Here is a 25,703-nt window from a genome sequence, read left to right on the forward strand (position 1 = left end):
TTTAGCACTGAAAAGTACCGTTTTTGTAGCACCGAAAAGTATTGTTTTATTGCTTTAGGTAGTTTTTAAGAAAACTTCCAAGAGCAGAGATAATTCGTGTACGCACATTACGAAGGTACGATGCGCACTGTTATTGATGCAATTAATTGTGAGCTGGTCCCAGTTATCCGATAGTCAATACATTTTTAACAATTTCTACCCTCTACCCAAGCCCACTATGCATAGGATCATTTGTTTGCTCTCCTGGAAGCAAATCGGCAGTCAGTGGTGATGATGATGAAAAAGGCCCTCCATTCCGGAGGAGAAATGGATCTTTTTCGAGCCGAACGGCAGGCGCCGGTGAATAGCAATCTCCTTGCTACTTTGACTAGATAGATACCTACCTACTAGATACTGGACTCCGGAAGCCAGTCTCAGTCAGCAACCACCCCGACCACGGTACCGGTTATTTATGGCCCGTCGAAAGCATGAATAGGATCATCCCACCCTGGAATTAATATTGATTTGTTCTTGCCCAGTTGTAGTTTTGTGCTTGTGTGAGCAATTTGTTTTACCGTGCTAATAAATGTCTTCGGCTCCCCGGATCGCTTGCTCTCCCTGGTACGGAGAAAATGAAACTCTGACAAAGGCTGCGGTAGCAAATAATGGTAGAATACCGTCGCATTCAAACACTTCCGTAAAAAAGTTTGGGGACCATTTCAATAAAAGAATATACAAAAACGTTATGTCCAAAAACATGACAACAGAAAAGAAATGTCCTAGCGAATTTGAAATAAATGTGACATTAGAACCATAATCTCATATTATTTGAAAAGCACTTGCTAAAGATTGACAGGGAAATCTGTTAAATGATCAACATCTATAAAACTGTTATTCAAGTCAACGTGCAAAAGTTTGAGGTCATCTGCAGCTCATGCAAATCAGTTTTGGTAATATCTCAACCATTTTTCGAACAATTTTCATAGTTCATGGGTTTTTGGTAAGTAAATAATAGGGCGTACACAGTTGGTAAGAGATATTATAAAACATTTGAGTTCAATGACTCCAAACTTTTATGTGAAAACAAGAATGTCTATTTCATAGATTTTCTAGATTTTTTCGACATTTTTTTTTCAACTGCTTCTCAAAGAGTATAAGATGATGGCTTTAATATCAAGTTGATTTGAAACTTGAGCTTTGTTTTACTGAGATATTACTTGAAAATAAAAATTTGATGACAAAATTCAATTTTTGTTGTTTCAAATACTTCTGAAGTTAGATAAAAAAAATTAGTTTCTGAATTGCTAAAATATTAACGTCCCATAAAAAAATATAAAATTTCCATAAAAAATGCAAAATTTGCCAGTAAAGAAACCAGGGTAAAATCAACAGAAAAGTTAAAAAATTACATAAAAAAAAGAAGTGCATAGAGAAAACAAAATTTTCCATAAATAAAAAAAAAATGAGCAATATATAGATTCAAAAGTGCAGTAGAATCGACATTAATCTCACTAAAATATATCGAATTTTACATTTGAAAACCCCAAAATGTCCCTATTTTGTTCACAAAAAGCAAGAAATAATTATAACTTTTCCACAAGAAAGCCAAAATTTGCAATAAATAAATAATAATTCACCCACAATAAATCAAAAATTTCCATTCAAAAAATCAAAAAGAGCAATAGCAGTAAATGCAAAGTTGCAATAAACAAACCCAATTGAGCAATTCAAAATGACAATCAATACATGAAAATGTTGTAGAAAATTCCAATATTTAAGTAAAACTTTCCATAAAAATAACGTCATTTTCCAATAATGAGTAATAATGAATGTAATGGATTTCTTAAATTTTCAGTCAAACTGAAGCATTGTTTTCACAATTGGAGCTAATTAGTCGTCGTATGTAGATGTAGTAATTGCATTTTAGAGTTCGATAATTAATTACGTAAGAATTTAGGGCAGGGGAGAGCGGGGAGATTAACCGGGTTTGAAAAAATATTTCTGGCCATATAGAAAAAAATAATGTTTCATACAAAAAATCATACATGGAGGGGAGGCGAGGTTTCGAAAAATCACAAAAAAAAATGTTTTTTAATATACCCCATCGTTAGGCGCTACAATTTTAATTATTTCGGCAAAGTTGAAATGAAACATGGAACATGGGATATCTAATCTTCCAATATTAGAAACACTTATGTCACTGCTCGGATTATGTTCAACTACATTGATGGTAGAAGCTTATGCTCTCATGCCCCACCAGCCATAAGCATCATTTGTGGCAACACTTTATGCGGCATGATGGAACTTTGCCGAGCGCGCTAAGTGTTGTTAGACCACTAACGTAGTTGGATGAAGTGGGTGATGAGGTACAAAAGTAGCGTTATGTATGAAAAAAATATTTTTTTTCTATATGGCAAGAAATATTTTTTCAAACCCGGCCAATCTCCCCGCTCTCCCCTCCCCTAAATTCTCACGTAATTAATTATCGAACTCTAAAATGCAATTACTACATCTACATACGACGACTAATTAGCTCCAATTGTGAAAACAATGCTTCAGTTTGACTGGAAATTTATGAAATCCATTACACACATTATTACTCATTATTGAAAAATTACGTTATTGTTATGGAAAGTTTTACTTAAATATTGGAATTTTCTACAACATTTTCATGCATTAATTGTCATTTTGAATTGCTCAGTTGGGTTTGTTTATTGCAACTTTGCAATTACTGCTATTGCTCTTTTTGATTTTTTTAATGGAAATTTTTGATTTATTGTGGGCGAATTAGGCTGATACAAATATTAATTTTCTTTTATGTCACCCCCCCCCCCTTCGAAAATCCGAAAATTTTGAAGGGGAGAAAAAAAAGATTCATCATTTTTTTGACATCAGTTAGGTTTTTCAATTTACAAAGTAAAAAACAAGTAAAATAATGATCCAGAGGACGATTAAAAACAGTTTAACAACTATCATTAAAAATAAAAATTCGAAAAAATAACTTTTTTTTCATTTTTATTTTTTTGTTCCTTATTTATTTTTATCCCCCCCCTCGTACCTTCCAAGTGGTCTCGGACATAAAAGAAATTTAATATTTGTACCAGCCTTATTATTTATTTATTGCAAATTTTGGCTTTTTTTGTGGAAAATTTATAATTATTTCTTGCTTTTTGTGAAAAAATAGGGATATTTTGAGGTTTTTAAATGTAAAATTCGATATTTTTTAGTGAGATTATTGTCGATTCTACTGCACTTTTGAATTTATTTATTGCTCAATTTTTTTTTTATTTATGGAAAATTTTGTTTCTTCTATGCACTTCTTTATTTTTTTTATGTAAATTTTTAACTTTTCTGTTGATTTTACCCTTGTTTCTTTACTGGCAAATTCTGCATTTTTTATGGAAATTTTATATTTTTTTATGGAACGATTAATTGTCTGCCGTTTCTGAATGAAACTCACAGAGTTTCAATAGGATGAGTAATCACAGATATATGGACTGAAAACATTTGCATGCTAAATTAGGATGGCCCCAAACTTTTGCTCGGTAGTATAAATACAAGTCAACTATTCCGCACCGGAAAAACATCAACTGCTGAAAATCTCGCGTGAAAAGCGAAGTAATAAAGCATTATTCTTCCATCCAACACTGCTGAACGGCTACTTTTTTCTGTAAGCTTTTGAAAAGACGCCAGACCGATAGCGAGATTCTGTACATTGACTGCAGATGCTTAACTTCCGAAGCAGAAGCGTGTCTAGAATCGAAATTGAATCCCTTCAAGCTGGAGAGCCCCTGCTCTATTGCTAACTACGACCAAGTCCATCACACTCAAGTGATTGAATCTCCAATGGTTGCCAAAAAGCTGCTTGGAGCATTTTTATCTCGGTGATTTACGAAACCGTCGTCCCCAACTAGACACTCGCCGCTGATTCCTCCGGCAGTTTACGAAATGAGACAGCTTTGTGTTGCATGGTTGAGTGGAAAAGTGGAAAACATTGCACTCTGCTACTTCTCCTATCTTGGAGCTGTCTCGTATCGGGTACCTACCGCTATTGCTCACATTATGCGCATTCACTGCATGAGAACCTTTCTTGTGGCGAAAGTTTTCCGGTTCCCCGTTTGTGCTGCATGATTTACCGTGCTTATTTTTTTATTCTTTCGTTTTGAATTCGAATGTAAAAGTTAGGCGGGTATGGGTCTAATTGTGGGAAATAAAATAAAAGAACGATAAATGGCACTTTTCCCTTTTTTCGAACTAGAATTAGTAACTTAATTTCATTGTTAGTGTGGCAGCTTAGCAGAGTCGTGAGTTGTCTTGTTTTTTTTACCGCATGATGAACTACTCTCTACGGATTATTTCAAACGAGTTGTCATACACTACGTATCATAAGGCTTTCCGGTAAATGTTCGCAGGTCATCGCATCATCTTGAGCAGCTCAGATATCATCCTGATAGCCTAGAAGGCAGCCTTCGGCAAAATTGTTCAACAGATCAATGGAGCCGCCTAGCGTTATATTTTGCACCGTCCTTGATCGGCTTGATAGCTTTTGGTCTGCTGAACAACTGTGCCGAAGACTAGCGAATCAGTATCTCCAGATACAAAAGGTTGAAGAGGAAATGTTACTAGCGCACCCTCGGCCCTCGATCTGCTGAACAACTTTGTCAAAGACACCAACCTTCTGACTTATCAGGATTCCAAGGCATTGAAGAAAAATTACTAGCATCACGTTATTATATTTGTTACTGTCAGATAGCCTTTGATCTGCTGAGCTACTTTGTCGAAGATCTCAAGCTTCTAGCTCAAAAGGATCACGGGATGTTGCATATAGAAGAAAATTTATGACTAGCGCTGCATAGAGGATAAAGTCTATATCTGGCCATTAATCTACTGACCAATCTTGCTGAAGACACCAATCTTCTAGCCCGTCAGGGTCTTAAGATATTAAATATTGAAGAAAATTTGTTACTAGCGACACGTAGCGAATAAATTCCCAATTAGGTTTGTTACTGCCAGATAGCCCTAACACGTTATAAGCTGATCAGCAACTGAATAAATGCATTTGTTTGCTGCTGTTCAATACTGATCAATCTTGAGTTCTGTCAGCTATTTTTATCGCACAGTGAGAAAGTTTTAGGCAATGATGGTCAAACATTAAATTTGTTTGCACAGAGTTAAATCAATCTGAATTTAATAAGTCAATTTATTTTGCAGTTATGTTTTTTAAATTATTTCAAATTAGCTATTTTATTAAATTATTATTTTTTTAATTTCTCCTCATGATAAGCTGTTATTATTATTATTATTATCTATATTAACGAGACTTTCAGCCTGAGGCTGGTTTATCTCGGTGATAAGCGGTTTTTCATCAAGCCAATCTGTCATAAAAAGACATATTTTCCTGCACTGAACTATGCAGCACTCTATGTCTAAATTAGCAGATTAATCAAATCGCATATACCTCGTTTGGCACAGCAACTCCTATAAATACCTCCAGGTACTGGCCGGGGTACGAGTAACCCTGGGGAAGATCGGGTAACCAACCCCCGGTGGGAACTTTGGTCGTATGCTGACAGGGAAGGGGGTTTGATTTTGCTTTTGCTTTTGCAAACCTGGAGCGTCTGTACTCCATGTTAGGAACGGCTCACAACAGCGTCTGTTCCCCATCTCAGGGGCGGCTGATCATCGTCCGAGTGCCAGAGAAGGACTCTAAGCTAAACTGCGCACTATGGCCCTCCGAACATTTAGGGGGAATGGTCTTCCGGAAATCCAGGGGGTTGGTGTCAGGCCCTGCAAGCCAGCCGTAAAAACACATCAGCACAGGAACGTCAACGAGAGAATATGTACCAGAACAATCGGCAAAGACCACAGCGACGAAAAAGGACTAGCGATTGGAAACTCGGTACGTGGAACTGCAAATCTCTCAATTTCATTAGAAGTACTCGCATACTCTCCGATGTACTGAAGACCCACGGTTTCGACATCGTAGCGCTGCAGGAGGTGTACTGGACAGGAGCATTGGTGCAAACGTTTAGAGGTAATCATACCATCTACCAGAGCTACGGCAACACACGCGAGCTGGGAACAGCTTTCATAGTGATGGGTGATATGCAAAGGCGCGTGATCGGGTGGTGGCCGATCAATGAACGAATGTGCAAGTTAAGAATCAAAGGCCGATTCTTTAACTTCAGCATAATCAACGTGCATAGCCCACACTCTGGAAGCACTGATGATGACAAGGACGCATTTTACGCGCAGCTCGAACGCGAGTACGACCGCTGCCCAAGCCACGACGTCAAGATCATCATAGGAGATTTGAACGCTCAGGTTGGCCAGGAGGAGGAGTTCAGACCGACGATTGGAAAGTTCAGCGCCCACCGGCTGACGAACGAGAACGGCCTACGACTGATAGATTTTGCCGCCTCCAAGAACATGGCCATTCGTAGCACCTATTTCCAGCACAGCCTCCCGTATCGGTACACCTGGAGATCACCTCAGCAGACAGAATCGCAAATCGACCACGTTTTGATCGATGGACGGCACTTCTCCGACATAACCGATGTCAGAACCTATCGTGGCGCTAACATTGACTCCAACCACTACCTGGTGATGATGAAACTGCGCCCAAAACTATCCGTCATCAACGATGTACGGTACCGACGCCCGCCTCGGTACAATCTAGTGCGACTGAAACAACCAGAATGCGTACGCGCAGCATCTTGAGGCAGCGTTGCCGGATGAGGGCGAGCTCGATAGGGCCCCTCTTGAAGACTGCTGGAGGACAGTCAAAGCAGCCATTAACGACGCTGCCGAAAGCATTGTCGGATATGTGGAACGGAGCTCAAGAAACGATTGGTTCGACGAGGAGTGCCAGGAGGTTTTAGAGGAGAAGAATGCAGCGCGGGCTGCAATGCTGCAGCATGGTACGCGGCAAAACGTGGAACGATACAGACTGAAGCGGAAACAGCAAACCCGCCTATTCCGGGACAAAAAGCGCCGCCTGGAAGAGGTGGAATGCCAAGAGATGGAGTTGCTGTACCGTTCTCAAGAAACGCGGAAGTTCTATCAGAAGCTCAACACATCCCGCAAAGGCTTCGTGCCGCGATCTGAGATGTGCCGGGATAAGGATGGGAGCATCTTGACGGACGGACGCGAGGTGAGCGAAAGGTGGAAGCAGCACTACGATGAACACCTGAATGGCGCAGAGAACACAGGCACAGAAGGTCAGGACAACGAAGGCGATGGCTACGTCAGCACAGCGGACAGCGGAAACCAACCAGCTGCCACGATGGGGGAAGTTAAGGATGCCTTTCAACAGCTCAAGAACAACAAGGCCACTGGCATGGATGGTATCGGAGCCGAACTCATCAAGATGGGCCCGGACAGGCTGGCCGCTTGTCTGCATCGGCTGTAAGTCAGAATCTGGGAAACGGAACAACTACCGGAGGAGTGGAAGCAAGGCGTTATATGCTCTATCTACAAAAAGGGCGACAAACTGGAGTGTGAAAATTATCGTGCAATCCCCATCCTAAACGCCGCCTACAAAATGCTATCCCAGATTCTCTTCCGTCGTCTATCACCTATAGCAAACGAGTTCGTGGTAAGTTATCAAGCAGGTTTCATCGACGGCCCCTCGACAACGGACCAGATCTTTTCCGTGCGGCAAATCCTCCAGAAATGTCGTGAGTACCAGGTGCCTACGCACCATTTGTTCAGCGATTTCAAGGCGGCATACGATAGTATCGACCGCGTAGAGCTATGGAAAATCATGGACGAGAACAGCTTTTCCGGGAAACTCACAAGATTGATCAGAGCAACGATGGACGGTGTGCAAAACTGCGTGAAGATCTCGGGCGAACACTCCAGTTCGTTCGTGTCTTGGCGGGGACTACGACAGGGCGACGAACTTTCGTGCCTGTTGTTCAATATTGCGCTTGAAGGTGTCATGCGGAGAGCCGGACTTTACAGTCCAGGCACGATTTTCAAGAGATCCGGACAATTTGTTTGCTTCGCGGACGACACGGATATTATTGGGAGAAAATTTGAAACGGTGGCAGATTTGTTCACCCGCCTGAAACGCGAAGCAACAAGAGTCGGGCTAATGGTGAATGCGTCGAAAACAAAGTACATGCTGGTTGGCGGAACTGAGCGCGACAGGGCCCGCCTAGGAAGCAGTGTTACGATAAACGGAGATACTTTTGAGGTGGTGGACGAGTTCGTCTACCTCGGATCCTTGTTGACGGCTGACAACAATGTTAGTCGGGAAATACGAAGGCGCATCATCAGCGGAAGTCGTGCCCAGGCTTGATAATGCTCCTCAGCATCATTAGAGTTCGGTGAAATACTCTATAGCAGCGTGCTGCATTTGCTTCTTTGCGAGGGAGCGAAAAAATGCTAAGCAGAGAGGCAACGAAAATTGAGTGAGGAAGATGCAGCACAAAACACAACAGAGTAAAATTTCATCAAAAAAGGGTGCTCTCACAACTCCCCGAGGACTATTTGTTCGGGCGGCAGACTCAAGAGTTCTTTTGAAGTGTGAGTTAAGGTGAGCGTCGCAACAAGAGAGAGAGAGTACCTGAAAAAAAACTCGCGTTTTCTTGCACTCTCACTCGAATCGCTTAAGGATCTGTGTTGAAAATTTTGAGTTCAGTTTTTTTCTCCTCAGAAAAAACGGCAAAATCGCCTCCTCTTTGCCTCGCAGATGAGTTTCTATCAAGCCTGGTCGTGTCTATTATGGGCTCCAGAAAAAACTGCGGTCAAGAAAGATTCACCCCCGCACCAAATGTACGATGTACAAAACGCTCATAAGACCGGTAGTCCTCTATGGGCATGAGGCGTGGACTATGCTCGAGGAGGACTTGCAAGCTCTTAGGGTTTTCGAACGCCGAGTGCTAAGGACGATCTTCGGTGGCGTAAAGGAGAACGGCGTGTGGTGGCGAAGGATGAACCACGAGCTCGCCCAACTCTACGGCGAACCCATTATCGTGAAGGTAGCTAAAGCTGGCAGGATACGCTGGGCAGGGCATGTTGCAAGAATCCCGAACAACAACCCTGTAAAGATGGTGTTCGCTACGAATCCGGTCGAAACAAGAAGGCGTGGGGCGCAGCGAGCTAGGTGGATTGACCAGGTTCACCAGGACCTGGAGAGCGTCGAGGATGGTGAGAAGCGGCCATGAACCATGTAAATTGGCGAACTATTGTTGACGAGGCTTTATCAAGATAATTGATGTAAATCCAAATGAGTAAGTAGGTATATACCTCGTTTTATTTTCGCTAGAGTTCAGTAATTGAGTTATATTTTCATAATCGGAATGTTTAATATATTCCATCGGTAAAATTTTGATTTTTTTTTCCACTTTTTAGCTATTTTTTTATATACAGACTATGTGAATCAATACGTGATTTTGTATTCCTACACATTTATATTTTGTATCCTTCCGATTATGAATCATAGACAAAATACTGAACTCTAGCGAAAAAAAAATCCGAGGTACATTCGATTTGCATATTACGGTTGTTAAGAAAATTTTCCAGTTTGCGGTAGCCGCAGAGTTCTACCGCAGCTGTCAAAGTTCTACCGCAGGCTTTGAAATCATTCCATCATTGAAGCAAAAATTCAATCATAGTATGCTTGAAAGAGAAAACGCTATGAAAAATAGCAACAAACAACAATCATCAAGTCGGTATCCAAGGTATCATTGAAGCATACTGATAATTTACCAGTGCAAATCAGTGATGTGACAGCTGCGGTAGCTTTTCGTTGAACCGTAAAACGGAAAGTTTTCCTTAAAATTGCAATAATATGCAATAAAGCGTGTGCAGTATCGTAAAAATCATAACGTTCTACGCATATTTGTCTTGCGGTTCATCACATTGGACAAGTAGGCGTAGAACAGCTGTATCGATGAACGAATTCAATAATTTGCGTTATGGACCAATGCACGGGTTCACTATTTGACGTTTTAGCGGTGTCGTGTTATTTATGTAACCATGGAAACCAGTGAACTCGGCACCGCTCAAACGTCAAATTAGTGAACTCGTGCATAGGTCCATAGTGACCTCACTGCGAGAGAATGTAAGTTGTTGTTGGGAGGTTAAGCCACTGCGTCCAATGAGTTGAACTTGGGTTGAATGTTCTGAAAAAAAATGTCTCTTTACCGATTCAGTATTTCTCTTACAATTCAGCACAAAGTAAACCCAACAAATTTGACGGATATCCGGTACAGAAATTAAAAGCCCCCCTCGAAGTCGTCACCAATCGGCGATGCAATCAGCTGACCGAGCGGTGATTTAAATCAAAACCTGAGCAAACATTCCATCATCTCCACCGAAAGCAAAATGACGAAACTCGGTCCCCATCGCCAGATGTCCTACTCCAAGCCGCTAGGCAGCCGGACAATCCGCAGCCCGCCGACCACACGAATCATGAAAAATGTTCCGAGGACGAAGGGAGACAAAAAAAATTCCAATCACATCACGGAAATTGGTTTTCATAACATCCGGCCAAGAAGCGGCGTCGTTTTCCCGACTGTCGTCACGATTCCCAACGACCACCGGGAAATTTCAACCGGTTAACCGGTGATGTCGTTTTGGAACGACTTTCGAAAGGATTTTTTCACAGTGCTTGCACGATGTCCGTGAGGCCGATACGGCAGCAACAAGCTTTTCTGGGTTCTTCATCGAGAACGAATTCGAGCGACGCCTCCGTTCCCTTTCCGCGATAACAAGGAACGAAGACAGAGGAGAAATTCTTGTTGTTTCTTCGGGATGGCACACACAGGAGTAACAGGACCAATTGCTTGGTCAAAAATCGATTCAAAATTAAAATAAAATCAAAATCCGATAGCCCGTTCTGCAACCATTTCATGACATACACATACCATTCCATTTTTATTAATATAGTATATCTTCTATTGTATTGTTGCATATTTTGAAGTATTTCAAGAATAAGTAGATGAAAAGCCGAATTTAGTACTATACCATTTAATCCCACTAGAGTTTTTATCTTTTAACAGACACGCGTATTTCGACTTCAACTGCAAGGCCGTCTTCAGAGTCGTGTACCTAGACACGACTATTTCAAAAATACTTAAAAGGACTTGTAAAAATTCCTACAAAAATTTTGACTCGTCATGGTCAGAAATTTGGTCCATTTACTCCTCTGTGCGGAGTGGTGGTGCCACTGCAGTGCTTGAGGCTATTAAGGGACAATCCCATCGTGGTGAGTCTAGCCGTTGGCGGAGAAGGCAAAAGATGGGGCATCGTCGGCGAAGTCGTTGTCGTCATAATTTCGGTGGCCGCATGGAGCAAAAAGTGCTTGATGAAATGGGCCTTGTCGAGCAAATGGTGACATGGTTTTGTGGTGCATTGAAGGCAAAACTTGTTATTTTTGCGATTCTATTTCTATTTTCAGCGGAAATAGAATTTAACTTTTTTGTCTGTTGTAAAACGACAAAGTAGATGAAGCTGAAGTTTCTATATTTTGATCGGTCTTCTATTTAGCTTCTTTTGTCTTAAATTTGGCCTGCTTCTAGGCTTGCTTTTATTATTTAGTATTTATGCTTGAGCTCAAATCTTGGTAGAACATATTTTATTGAGGTTGTTCTTGTGCATACCTTATTAGTTAATATCAGATAGCTCTACGTCACACTTGTAGTAATCCTTGGTTTTAACGCTTACACATTACTCTTCAATTGGTCACTTCTTACGCTTAACGATGTCACACGAATCGAATTTTGAAAATAGATTTAACGTTAATTCAGTTTTCATTGTTCATATCTAGTATCAGCCTTAACCTATCCCTTCTTAACTTCACACGACATCTTTTCAAATTAAAACCTCGTATAAGGTTTCATTTCTATAAAATGATGTTTTAGCTACTTATGATTCAATAAGTAATGCATCAATTGATTTCATTTTCTCATAAAGTACTTTGATAAATTACGAACTCAAACACGTTCACATTTCAATCTACTCTTACAGCTTCCCATCTGCCCAACCTCTTACCTCATACCGAAAAGCAATATTGTAACAACAGTTCGATCGCAACATCCTTTCTCCAGCAGCATGTCTCATAATTAATTGAACATATTTCAATTTATCTTCACAGTACTCCCCTTAGACTCTCCCGATATCTGCCTTCAGGACAAACCCCTATTGGCACTGGTTGAAAGCTCGCACAGAAAGACAATATCTCAGCGAGCCTTATGTTATTGCGAACCTTTCCCAACCAGCACCAACAACACCGCCATCATCGCCATCGAATAATAATTAACATTCTTCTGTGAGGTTGAAGTACCTTCTTCCAGCCGTCCAGAGTCGTCTTCCCATAAGGCTCCCTAGGTCCCAACATGGCTGCAGGATATGTGTACCAAAATTGGCAGGAAGTGTGTGTGCCCGCTGTTGCTGAGGACTGTACTAGAAAAAATGCAACACTTTCTTTTTTGCATGTGTAAAAAATACGTAATTTTGGGTGAAACAGGTTTTGAGTGTATTGTGCACATGTGCAAAATTTCATCACAATCTGACAAGTGGTTATTGAGGAGGCTTCCAAGCAAGCTGAAGCAGTCCAAGTTGGTGTAAAATTTACAAACAAAATTGTTTTTGGATTATATTTCTCTGATGGATTCAAAAAATTTAGAATTTTAAAAATTTTAATGCTCATTCTTTAGATGGTAATGAGATCGAACTGTTTAATTTTAATTTTTGTGCATTGTATTTTGTTTTCGCATACAGTTCTTAGTGTGAAGAGGATCTACCAAAGTCATGCTCAGAAGGCGACCAGTTCACTGCTTCCGTGGCTTGAGATACCTAGTTCGTAGGAAGTCACGGTTCTATGACTGTGTCTAGTTGGTAAAAAGCAAACTATCCATAACCGAACAGCACCAACGCCACCACTAGAGTCCCCACTAGAGTCCACCGCTAGTTGGGGACGGGGTTTGGCTGACACGATGGCGAAGCAAATAAAAACTTGCACTAATTACTGTTCGCAAAACATCATTTTTCACTGGAACAGCGTGTGTGTGCGACGACCGTGTGGAATGGCAAGCGGGAAAAGAGCCCGATGTTGGTGCCTTTGGTTGGTGGTCACTGGAGTGCGTTCATTTATAATGGGAAAATGGGGGTAAGCACCTACTACGGGGCCGGAGGACACAGTGTGTGGTGATTCGCTTTCGGAACCAAAGGTCATCGGATGGGACGAATGGTGAACAGTGGGACGAAACTTAAAATGAACGGTCAAAATCAATTCGAGGCCTGTTCCCATAGGTGTCTTGGGGATACATTTTTGAAATGGCGCATGTATTCACATAGTTTAATATATAACAAGTTAGCTTCTTAACTATGTTTTGAATAATTTAGTTGATTCAGACTACTTTGTTGTTTATGTGTTTATTCTTCAACGTGTAGTTAATCATTAGCAGGTAATGATTAGCATAGTTTCATAAAACATCAAAACGTTCTTTGATGTGTGATTTGGTCATTGTTCAGTAATATACCATTTGATTCCACTGGAGTTTGTATCATGTAACAGATACGCGTATTTCGACCTCAAATTCCGTCGTCAGTGTCGTGTACTAGACTCGACTTGAGTACCATTTCATCTCGAATTCCGAAAACTCGATTTTTCAATTAAATATCCAAAAATTCTCTACAAAATTCTCCGCTCCAATTCTACCGCTGCTTCATATTGAAAAGTAATAAAGATATAAGTTTCCAACTTCAAAATTCGCACTGGTATGTTCAGATTTTGAGACAAAACGGTAATTGTAGGAATTGAAAAATAGTTCAATGAACATGCTTTGAAAAATAAATTCCAAAGTATAGTAATAGCTCTTTGGAGTTTTTTGGAATCACCGTCCAATGTGTAATTCATATTTTTGTATTATTTAACTGCTATACTGTGTTGAGGTTCTGATCAAAATATAATTGCAAAATTATTGCTCTTTGATTTGAAATTTTTGAAAGTACAACTTCTGCGACATTTCAATGCAGAGTCAGGGCATATAGTGATCTTTGGTAGTCATCATCCAACTGTCAGATGATAAGTGTGAATGGAGAAGCAAAGATAAATAATCAAGCGTTCCTGGCGAGATTTAGAGACATTCTGGAAATTTTTGTGTATAACAGGTAATATTACTGGTTTTATGAACTAAATTGTTGAATACTTATTGTTGATTTTGCAGCATCGAAATAGATGGACCTGAGACGAGCTACGAGATAAGCGAAATTCTAAATTCTTTCGAAATGTCAGCAACTGAATATCTAGACATGGAGTTGGATGAAATTCCACCTAATCCTTGCTTGTCCAATCACTTCAATTTTGGATGCAAGCGGAGAATTAAATGACTTAATCCGTCCACATTCAATCCGAAAGGTTAAAAAACTAAAAAAGAAAAAAAAAACTAAGAAAGAACAGTTTTAGCAATTCGCTGATGTTTCTGATATTCATTGGAACATGTAGGCATATTTTATCCAGTCTTCTCCGGACCATGCTTAATATGCTTTGGCCTAGGAAACTCCTCCGGATCATTTGTCAACTGTTTTTAGGCCTGGACTAGAAAATGCTTCGGCTAAGCTCTCTGCAATGTGGAAGAACGGCAAAAATGCTTTGGCGTAGATGCTGGTTATGGTCAAAAAATGAAGGCTTTGAAAGCTACTTTTGACAACATTTTATTGGAATTTTCAACTTTTTCATAAGAATTTTCAATAAATATTCAAAGTTATTAATCTGGTTAAAGAAATCCGGGAGGTAAATTATATATATTTGAAATGAGCGTAAGGACTGTTCATGCATGCTGTATCTTTCTTATTAATCAATGAAATTTCAATCGGTTTTTTTGCACATCGTTCGACTAGTATTGTACAATGTTGTTATAATAAAAATTCTCCAAAATAATTAAATTTCACACGAATATGGAACAACGATAACATCGGTCGATTTTTTGAGGTTATCAAAATCAATGATTGTAAGAAATTGGCTGGAAAATTCGATAATTTATATTTTCTATTTTCAAAAAAGGCTTGTTCTTTGAAAGCATTATCAATCAGAAGCCTGATGGAAAAAATCAAGTTATTTTTGGAGCAACAATTTTACAGATATAATAAAATCAATTTTCCCGTATATTTTTAAAGAAATTTTTTATAAATTTGATGGGAATTGATATGAGTAGAATTTTTTGTGTAAAAGTACGTCCTGACGGAAGTCCTAATATAGTATTAATATGAAAAATAACTTACGCCTTCATAGAGTTACTTAGTAAGTCCCCACGTCTGATTCAAAGCACAACAGAAACACAATTGTTTTATTCTTAGAAGACCTATCAAAGTACATTGACAATCATCAAAATTGGCAACACTGCTGTAATAAAATCGATTTTATTTTCCACATATTATTTTCATAATATGTTATTCTGAGATTACCAATTGAAAAATTCGGAGAAAACTGTTTACAATTTGCTGTAGATCGATAAATATGCGTACATGATTTTAAAAGTATGAGACTTTTTAGTAAAACGACCATAAACAGTAAAATTTATACTTACGACTGTAGTTCAATCTCACGATTTAGCTTTCATTTATACTAATATAGTTTCTTTAGTAATCCAAACTAGTTTTGAACACGCTTTTTCCATTTCTCTTTTGCTGGGAGTGAAAGGATGGTGTATCAGCAAATTTAACCATAAATGGCCCAACAAACATTTTCGCCGAATAAGAGTTGAACAAATCACTCTTGAGCTAACTTCAGTGGAATAAACTGTTATTCAGCTACTAATGTTACTTGGGGGGTAAATCACTAAAGTTACCTAATGTCATAGAATGGTGGAATATAATTGATATTTTTAAAGCTTTACCTTTAGTAGAATAGTAAAGGATACAAACATACAATTTGTTCATAAAAATAAGGATTTTTGTTTTGCGAAAAATAATGTTAAACTTTGAAAGACAGCTTTTTTTAAGAGTTTTTGGAAAAAAAAAACTATTTAGCTCTTCAACTAAAAGCATTTTCAAAGATTTTATATTTTCATAGCATTTTAGAATAATAGGTCAACGATACACAGAAAACCGATTACGATTTTATCAATAAATAAAAAAGATATAGCATAAACAAAGTGTCCACTTTATAAAATGAACAGTCCTTAGATAGCGTGTGATGCTGGGACCACAATGGACACTTGCTCCATCCCAAATCCATACAGAGTGAAATCCAGGATGTGGAAAAACTTTTCCACTGTTGATTGCAGAATCTCTGCAATATTCAAAACACTTATTTCTGTAGAAAGTTCCATCCGTATAATAGGTTTCATTAAGGCCACATTCTGATAAAAAGCATAGAACGGATCCCCGGGGCTTACGTTTGAACACACCGCGCTACAAGACTCTTTCGACTACGAATCTTCCCCCGGCTATCGAAGGATACTTCATCTATGAAGACCACGTTTTACAAATCCCATTGAAAGTAAGCAAATTTTGTGCAAAACTCCAGAATATCTCGCTCGTGGATTTGTATAGCCCTTTTTCAATGCACTTCCAGCTAAAGTTTTGTCAATGTAGTATTTTGCATATTGAAGCCACACTGATGTACATTTTGAATTTTGCTTTAAACCGCTTTTGCTTCATTTAGTAATAATCCATGATCGTATTTCAAGCGAAAACCTCATATAAACGCGTTTTCTTTCCTTCCTGCTGAAGAAACCATGTGTTTCGTAATGCTTTATCCAATTCCCGATAGTTGCTGGAATCTTCCCGTAGATTGTGCTCAGTGCTTTTCTCGAGACTCCAAGCTCATAACATCCGTAGAGACACCGGTAAACTCTCGCGTTTAGTTTCATACAGGCGTATCTGTAGTGATTGATTTCTCTTCGTCGATTTTCTCTTTGCGGTAGTGCACAGAATTCAATCGATTTTCGTATCATTTTTCGATGCAGTACGAAGAAGGACAATAAGTGCTTTCTACTGAATCAAAAATATCCGTGACAAACAGTCGTCCGGCTTAGTAATTAGCTGAAGAGAAATCGATCACTGCAGTTACGCCGTTATGATACTGAACGCGAGAACTGTATTCGATTATGGATGTTTACGATGAACTTCTTGATTTCAAGGTAAATCCATAATGCGTGATGCTTACGGTCACTGATCAAAACCAATTTGAATAAGGGCGTAAGTCGCATGATCGATTTCTCTTCATCGATCCTCTCTTCTGTGAATAATGGCGACAAGATGCAAGTTTGTCAGTATTTTTCACATCAGAATGCATAATTGAATCGCTGCCTAGCGGATTGTAGTGAAAAAAAGGCTGACGAGCTTGCATATTGTCACTTTTATTCACAGAAGAGAGGAACAATGAAAAGAAATCGATCATGTGACTTGCGCCCTTATTCTAGCACACGCTTGAAATATAAACATTGACTCGAAAAAAAAAGAAGACGAAGAAGTTTGACAGCTCGCTTTGTCGTTGAATCTGGTGATTAAGACGTTGGCGCCGAATCTCGTGATGAGGAATACAATTTTTGGGTTTGCGCGCCGAATCATAAATGTAGCGAAAAATGATCAAATTATTAAATTTACTGGTGGAGTACTTTACATTAGGAAATATTTTGGTTTTGGAAAGATGAGTCAAAGGTTCCATCGATGATTTCAATGATGCTTATTTGATACAGATGTTTTATCCAGTGTTCCAGTGTATTCGGAGAACCCTATGAATGTTGATATTACCTCTCTCGCTTGTGACGAGAGAGCATTCAAGTGCAGCAACTCTCACAAACGACAATGGTATCGAGCCATTCGGGAGAATTATGTTTGGCTTCAGATTGATAATAACTCCCATGTTTTCTGATAATGCAATGCTAAGCAACTTAATTATAATGTATTGGTTCATCAAACATCCCTTTGGTTTATCATTCACTTCTGTTTCTTGATCAGAATGAGAGAGTATCAGCGAATAGGCCAAGAGCGGTTGTTCACCTAGAACAGGGCTGGTAGCGGTCAGAGAGCAAAACAATAATGACTTTAGTGACCAAAATATTCGAAATAGTGACCAAAAAGTGACTTCAAAACTATAAGTAAATGAAAATGCGTTTTATGTGTATATTAACCAAACTACAGTATCTACAGTAAAAAAATGCGAAAATCGTCATATCATGCTTAATGGTAGTTTTTACAAAGAAAATGTGAATGAAACATAAATATTATTCATTACTTGTATTGTTCAATCTATTCAGACTCAGTTTGGACGCTTTGGACATGATTTTAATCTGTTACTTTCACCTTACCAGAGAGAAATTGGAAACATATCTTCAAATTTTATCATGCGGACGTCGAGTTCAATATCTGTGTGATGAAAGCTTCTAAAACATCAACGTTGGCGTGAGATTCATCACAGGCCTTGTCTCCTGCATACGCCCATATCAAATAATAGAATTGGTTCATACCTAGGTCATTGGAGACTTAAACATATTTTCGAAGAAACGGCTAATTTTGGAGAGCTTCGATTGAAACTTCATATAAGTGTGATAAGTGGCTCCGTTTTACTCAAAACATATGAGCTAGTATTGATATAAGTTGTTTCTAACCGAAGGAACAAATTTCATCCTCAAACATCTGTTATAGGCCTCCGTATTTATTTTTTATTTAACTTTAACAAAAAATATAGGCATATCAAACCTATAAGATGCAAATGCTCTCAAAACAATGACCGTGGCAAAATATTTTATTGTGATCATGAAAAACACGTTCTCTAAGAACTCCTCCATCCTCTGACACCAAAAAAATAAAATTTACAGCAATAAAGTGTGAATTTTGAAGGTGGAAAGTTTATCACCAAAGTATACGACAATCAGACGCTGTTTTTAGCTTTGGGCGAACAAAACTTTTGAATTTCTTTGCTTTATGACATTATTTAGGACAGTAAGAAAAATATGACAAAAATTATCCTAGGTAACGAAGTTATGTCAGAATATACTACAATAATCAGAAATAACATTCACTAGCAATAACAATGAATATAACGCTTGTGGATGCTATATTCAAGTTCAAACAATTTTCGCATTCTTTATGGGCCATACTGTACATATTGGGTTAATTTAGAATGTAGAGAACTGCAGTAGAAATATTTCCTATGCCTGAGATAAGACATAATTGTCATAAATGGAGATTTTATTTATAAATTTTACGAGACGAACATTGGCTTGATAAAGGTTAATATTTTATATTCTAGATTTCGGTCGAAATAAAGAAATAAAAAAAAGTCTTATACATGAACTCCTGGAAACAAACGCGCGAAAGAAGTTTTAACAAAACTCCTGTCCATGAGGAACTCACAGGCGAAAATTCATTGAAGATTATAGAGTAGAGATATTCTTGAAAACTTGACTTTAAACTTGAAACACTTCCTTACAAATCTGTGGAATAATTCAAGGAAAAATTATGATTGTATACAAAATTGCGGCAAAATTTTCAGCAAATGAAAAAAAAGAACTCAGGCTAAATTTGTGGTAGAATTTATTTCTTACAAATAAACAATAACTCCAGAATTATATGAGTGTTACAATTACGGAATGAGGAATTAATTTCGTGTGTAAATATCTGTATTTCATCTTAACCTTTAAATAAATGAATTATTAAAAACGGCAGACAATTAATCGATCCATAAAAAAATATAAAATTTCCATAAAAAATGCAAAATTTGCCAGTAAAGAAACAAGGGTAAAATCAACAGAAAAGTTAAAAATTTCCATAAAAAAATAAAAAAAATATAGAAAAAAAAAATTTTCCATAAATAAAAAAAATTTGAGCAATAAATAGATTCAAAAGTGCAGTAGAATCGACAATAATCTCACTAAAAAATATCGAATTTTCCATTTAAAAACCTCAAAATGTCCCTATTTTCTTCACAAAAAGCAATAAATAATTATAAATTATCCACAAAAAAGCCAAAATTTGCAATAAATAAATAATAATTCGCCCACAATACATAAATCAAAAATATCCATTAAAAAATCAAAGATAGCAATAGCAGTAAATGCAAAGTTGCAATAAACAAACCCAACTGAGCAATTCAAAATGACAATCAATACATGAAAATGTTGTAGAAAATTCCAATATTTAAGTAAAACTTTCCATAAAAATAACGTAATTTTCCAATAATGAGTAATAATGTGTATAATGGATTTCATAAATTTTCAGTCAAACTGAAGCATTGTTTTCACAATTGGAGATAGTTTGTCGTCGTACATACAGTATTGGACAAAACATTTGCAACTTTTTCGATTTTCCATACAAAATGACCAACTTTGATAAACTATGTCTCAGTTATTAATGGTCCGATTTGAATGAAATTTTCACAGAATATCAGACATAACTTGAACTTTAACATATATTTTTGAGTGATTTTTCCAATCACAAGTTGAAAAGCAGTAACGGTTATACTAAAGTGAATTTTTTGACGATTTTTCATAATTGACATAACTTAACATATTGAAGGAATAGCTTCATCGTATGTTCAGCAAAGTTGTAGATTTTGACGATATAAATAAGTTTGCTGAAGACAGTTTTTGTGTAAGGCTATCAGATTTTGAGATAAAAAGTTTTGATTTTTCGTCGAAAATTATACTTTAGTCAAATCGTTATAACTTATAAACTCGTGATTGGAAAAATTATTCAAAATTATATGTTAAAATTCAAGTTACATCTGATGTTCTGTAAAAGTTTCATTCGAATCGGTCCATAAATAACTGAGATATAACTTACCAAAGTTGGTCATTTTGTATGGAAAATCGAAAAAGTTGCAAATGTTTTGTCCAATACTGTAAGTAGATGTAGAAATTGCATTTTAGAGTTCGATAATTAATTACGTAAGAATTTATTGGAGGGGAGAGCGGGGAGATTGGCCGGGTTTGAAAAAATATTACACCCGATCGTTAGGCGCTAAAATTTCACTTATTTCGGCAAAGTTGAAATGAAACATGGAACATGGGATATCTTATCTTCCAATATTAGGAACACTTATGTCACTGCTTGGGTTACGTCCAACTACATTGATGGTAGAAGCTTATGCTCTCATGCCCCACCAGCCAGGGAACTGGTGTTTACAAACTAAGCATCAGTAAAGTAACTGCCCACAGCAGTTGCAGAAATGTGCATACTTCGATTGATGAGTTTTTTCCTAAATATTTTTTTTATTTGCATACGAACATAACGCTTTTTAAAGTATCTTCTAATAGGTTCATTTTTAGATCTAGTGGGTTGCCTCAGTACTACAAATATGGTTAAGCATGCTGTAACGCTACTTTTGTACCTCATCACCCACTTCATGTTTTATTTCAACTTTGCCGAAATAATTAAAATTGTAGCGCCTAACGATGGGGTGTATTAAAAAACATTTTTTTTTGTGATTTTTCGAAGCCTCGCCTCCCCTCCATGTATGATTTTTTGCATGAAACATTAATTTATTCTATATGGCAAGCAATTTTTTTTTTCAAACCCGGCCAATCTCCCCACTCTCCTCTCTCCTAAATTCTTACGTAATTAATTATCGAACTCTAAAATGCAATTACTACATCTACATACGACGACTAATTAGCTCCAATTGTGAAAACAATGCTTCTTGAATGGAAATTTTTGATTTATTGTGGGCGAATTATTATTTATCTATTGCAAATTTTGGCTTTTTTTGTGGAAAATTTATAATTATTTATTGCTTTTTGTGAAGAAAATAGGGACATTTTAAGGTTTTTAAATGGAAAATTCGATATTTTTTAGTGAGATTATTGTCGATTCTACTGCACTTTTGAATCTATTTATTGCTCAAATTTTTTTTATTTATGGAAAATTTTGTTTTTTCTATGCACTTCTTTATTTTTTTATGGAAATTTTTAACTTTTCTGTTGAATTTACCCTTGTTTCTTTACTGGCAAATTTTGCATTTTTATGGAAATTTTGTATTTTTTTATGGGACGTTAATATTTTAGCCTATTAAAAACAATCATACTACTCAGAAGCGACTCGTAACCTCCCGTTTTATCTGATATACCAGATACTAACAATAAAAACATTAGCTGTCTTATTTTAAAATTTCCCTTAACTTCCTTATCAAAAATTGTTTTTACGAAAATATCAGAGGTTGATCTTTTAACCTTAACATTACGACTAAGAAGTTTAAAAATTTTGAAACTTTACTATCGTTCACTCAGTTTTGATGAAATCTTCCGGAAAAATCACAAATTATTTTTAATGCATGCCTTGGAAATTAGAATTCGGTAATGCTTTCAGATTCAGAATGTAATGATTCATTGTAATGATGGGGAAATGTAAAAAAAGCGTTATCGAACTATTGAAAAACAAATGTAAATTGATCTATTTGATAGAATGCATCATTTGATGAAGTTTAGAGACTATTGCATACCAATGAAAAAAAAAATCAACTTTTTAGGAAAGTTCTCAGACCAATAATGTGAACCTCGTAAAAAAGTGATCTGAGAAACAGGATCTAATCTGGTTAGGACGTAACGCCAGAAGAAGAGGAAAGATATGAGAAGATGTCAATTCATTCAGCACCCAAATTGACATAATTGAACTTCTTACCAAGTATCCGAAAATGGGGTGCAAACTGAAAATCAACAATCAGCCAGGCTGCTGTCAAACTAAGATTTTCGCAAAAATGATCCGAGTATGCCTAGGGCTGTGCGGTCATAATCTCGTCACACTAAAAAATGTTATCTATTCTATGTAACACAAAGACCGTCAACTTTTGACGAAACGTCTACTTGGTCCTAATTATTTGTCAATAGTTCGTACCTTTGGATAATATGTTTTTAATTAATTAATGATCAGAAACTTTATGATTCAGGTAAGTTATTGAATTTATTATTTGCGTTAAACTGGCGAAATTTTGTGTGAAGTCTTTTAAGCGTGCACTTTGAAAATTGTTTTCAACGAGACAGAAAAACAAACAACGAATGGCACTCACATATATTGTGTTCAAATTGTGTGAACAAAATGTTCGAGTCCGCACTTCCCAGGTCAAAACCAAAATATTCAATCACTTCTGGCTGAAAAATCATAGATTTTGAGGCTTCGAAAGGTATCAGCACATGCAAACAGACGTAACAGCTTGAACAATTATCAATTCAAAACATAGTCTCGCGAACATTAACGCCCAATGCTAAAACAGTTTGGCAAACCGCGAACTAGGTGGCGGTAGTGCGCAAACAACAAACTCTAACAAAACTGATGCGAGCGCCACGAGTGGCCCGTTGGCCAACTACCAAATAATAGAGTTGAGCGCTATTCTGCTGTACGATGAAAATAATTCAAGTGTTACGTCTGTTTGTCTGTGGTATCAGTATAAAATATACTGAACGTGTCACTTTTGAGTTCTTACCGGAACCAATATCCAGTGACTATGTTTTCAAAATGAACCAAGTAGTGTTCATATTGAAACAAGTGATATATTCTAACGAGTGTTCAGTAAAAATGAGAATGATTTCAAGTAAAGGGCGTTATTTTTTTTCTCCCTGGAGTGACCAAAAATGCGTGTTCGGCCAGTTCAATCAACGATGGCGTCAAAACAGCAAGCACTCCTAGAGTGTGCCGGTGGGACATAACGCCAGAAAAAAATAAGATTTCGAGTCTACTACACGACACTGAAGACAGCCTTACAGTTGAGGTAGAAATACGCGTATCTGTTAAAGGATATAAACTGGATATGGAATTAAATGGTGTACACGCTGTGAACTAGACTATTGAAATGCATACATTTTGCCTTATGAAAGGTGGAACGGTTATTGCAATACGAACGCTTTATGTATCGTTTTAGCATTAACCCACATCAAGGCGTCGAAAGGCACGTGGTATACGCCTAAAGGCCCAAATACAATGATAGCGGAACGGCAACGGAGAGCGGAACCGGTTCATCAACATAGATCACATCATCTCGCCAGAGCTGTCAACGAATGAAAGTGAATCAACACTGAGTCTACTAGCATGTTACAATTCATGCTGGCGAACCGGTTCCGCGTTCCGTTGCCGTTCCGCTATGATTGCGTTTGGGCCTTAACGATCGCAAGGTCCTTGATTCGATTCCAGGTTGCCGCGAAAATATTTTTTTGTTTTCAAAGATTGGTTTCATAAGGCAGAGCTGTGAGCTTCAACCCGATTTATTGTGGCGAATTTTCATAAGTGGTCCCTATGTATTTCGATAGTCCATTTGCCTGAGTGTAGTACTAAATTCGGTTTTTCATCTACTTGTTGTATCAGTTTAAACTCATTACGCAGCGATAATAGTCATGACGCAGCCAACCTGTTCTCATGCATTTCGAACTCGACGCGGGCACTAGAGTATTTTTCCGTTTTCTTCCATGTTCATTGTTATACAATGCCTATTGTCGACTATTGCAATTTCTGTATATGGAGAATCTAATACTATTTCTGTATTAGAATCATGCATAATTGTATCGAAATCTTAAAGGTTCCAGTTGCGTGTAAGAGATTTTGACCGTCAACTTTTAGTTTCGTCCCACCATGAGGCATTGGCTTTGGGAAAAGCTCGTTCAAATTAGTTTTTCTCGCCCCTTGTCTTCACGGTTGTTTTTTAAGCTCGTGTGAGTAATATTCCGAGAGCTTAAATTGCGTGATTTATACTTTTGACCGGAGGGCGACAAATTTGATACTTACTGCGTACAGAGCCGCCGAGTGTTCCATCAGGGCACTGCAACACCCGAGGAAGGAGAAGATCATGACCAGCGCTCCTGTGCCGATCAGGATATACACTCCAATGTAGTACTGGTAGATATCCAGCAGAGCGACCCACTCATCGAAACCTGGCTCAGCTCGGATGTAGATTGTGAACGCAAACAATCCGGCGCCGATAATCTGAAATGAGAAAAGAGGAGAAACATTGTATCTAATTCCACGATGAGTTTTATAATGCGGCAACTTTTCCCATTCGGGAACTTACTTAACAAAAGCTATAACCAGACAAAGCGTTTCAGTGATTAATTTCCCCAGTCATCAACCGAGGAATCAAATCCTCTTTTCTATTTACTGTTGAACGGGGTAACTTTGAAAGCCATCATTTTACACTTGGCATCTTCGTTATCGATTGCATTTTAACTTTTGCATTCGTTTTGCTTAACTGAATTACAAAAATTGTGTTATTTTGTTTATTGTGTTATGGGCCCTACACTATCAAAGTTACCCGCATTATCAAAGATACCCCGTTTTACGGTAGTATTATCCTACTTGATTGCTCTATCTCCGTCACAATTCGACAGAAACTTTCTCCAATCATCAAAACGCGTTTTTTTCGCTTGGAACCGAGAACATTTTTATTGTTTCCTTCGAGCAAAACTTTTGACCGAAAACAAGAGGATTAGACACAAATTTTCACTGACCCACCCCGCTCCAAATCCAGCGAAGCAAATCCGCAGTTGTGTGAATTCCGCTTCTCGATTGGGTTTTATGACCGATTCCGATTCCGGCTGCTGTGAACCATTGGAGATTTACGGCGTCGTCGACGTCGAAACAGGAAAATAAACGAAACGCAGAATTTTCCTCCCAATTTTTTTTTGGGGTGACTGTTGTGGCTTCATTATGAAGCGAAGTGATTGCTGCAATAAATCCATCAAAATCGAAACAATCGTCAGAGGAAAGTTGTTTGTTTCGTCACAAGGGAGAGCGGTGTTCAATCATTTTTTTTCTCGTCGCATTCATACCGAACGAAGATTGGTTTC

The 25,703-nt window shown here is 37.8% G+C and overlaps 1 protein-coding gene across 1 annotated transcript in view; it reads right to left on the reverse strand.

Moving 5' to 3' along the window:
* Window positions 1–25,703, reverse strand: part of LOC5567476 (tetraspanin-2A) — a 213,543-nt gene that overhangs the window by 94,714 nt on the left and 93,126 nt on the right. Inside the window, exon 2 of the mRNA XM_001657431.2 lies at window positions 24,646–24,843. Within this exon, the coding sequence (XP_001657481.2) occupies window positions 24,646–24,843 (198 nt within the window). The remainder of the gene's footprint in view (window positions 1–24,645; window positions 24,844–25,703) is intronic.

Source organism: Aedes aegypti, chromosome 3 (assembly GCF_002204515.2).
Source record: "Aedes aegypti strain LVP_AGWG chromosome 3, AaegL5.0 Primary Assembly, whole genome shotgun sequence".
Classification (NCBI taxonomy): domain Eukaryota; kingdom Metazoa; phylum Arthropoda; class Insecta; order Diptera; family Culicidae; genus Aedes; species Aedes aegypti.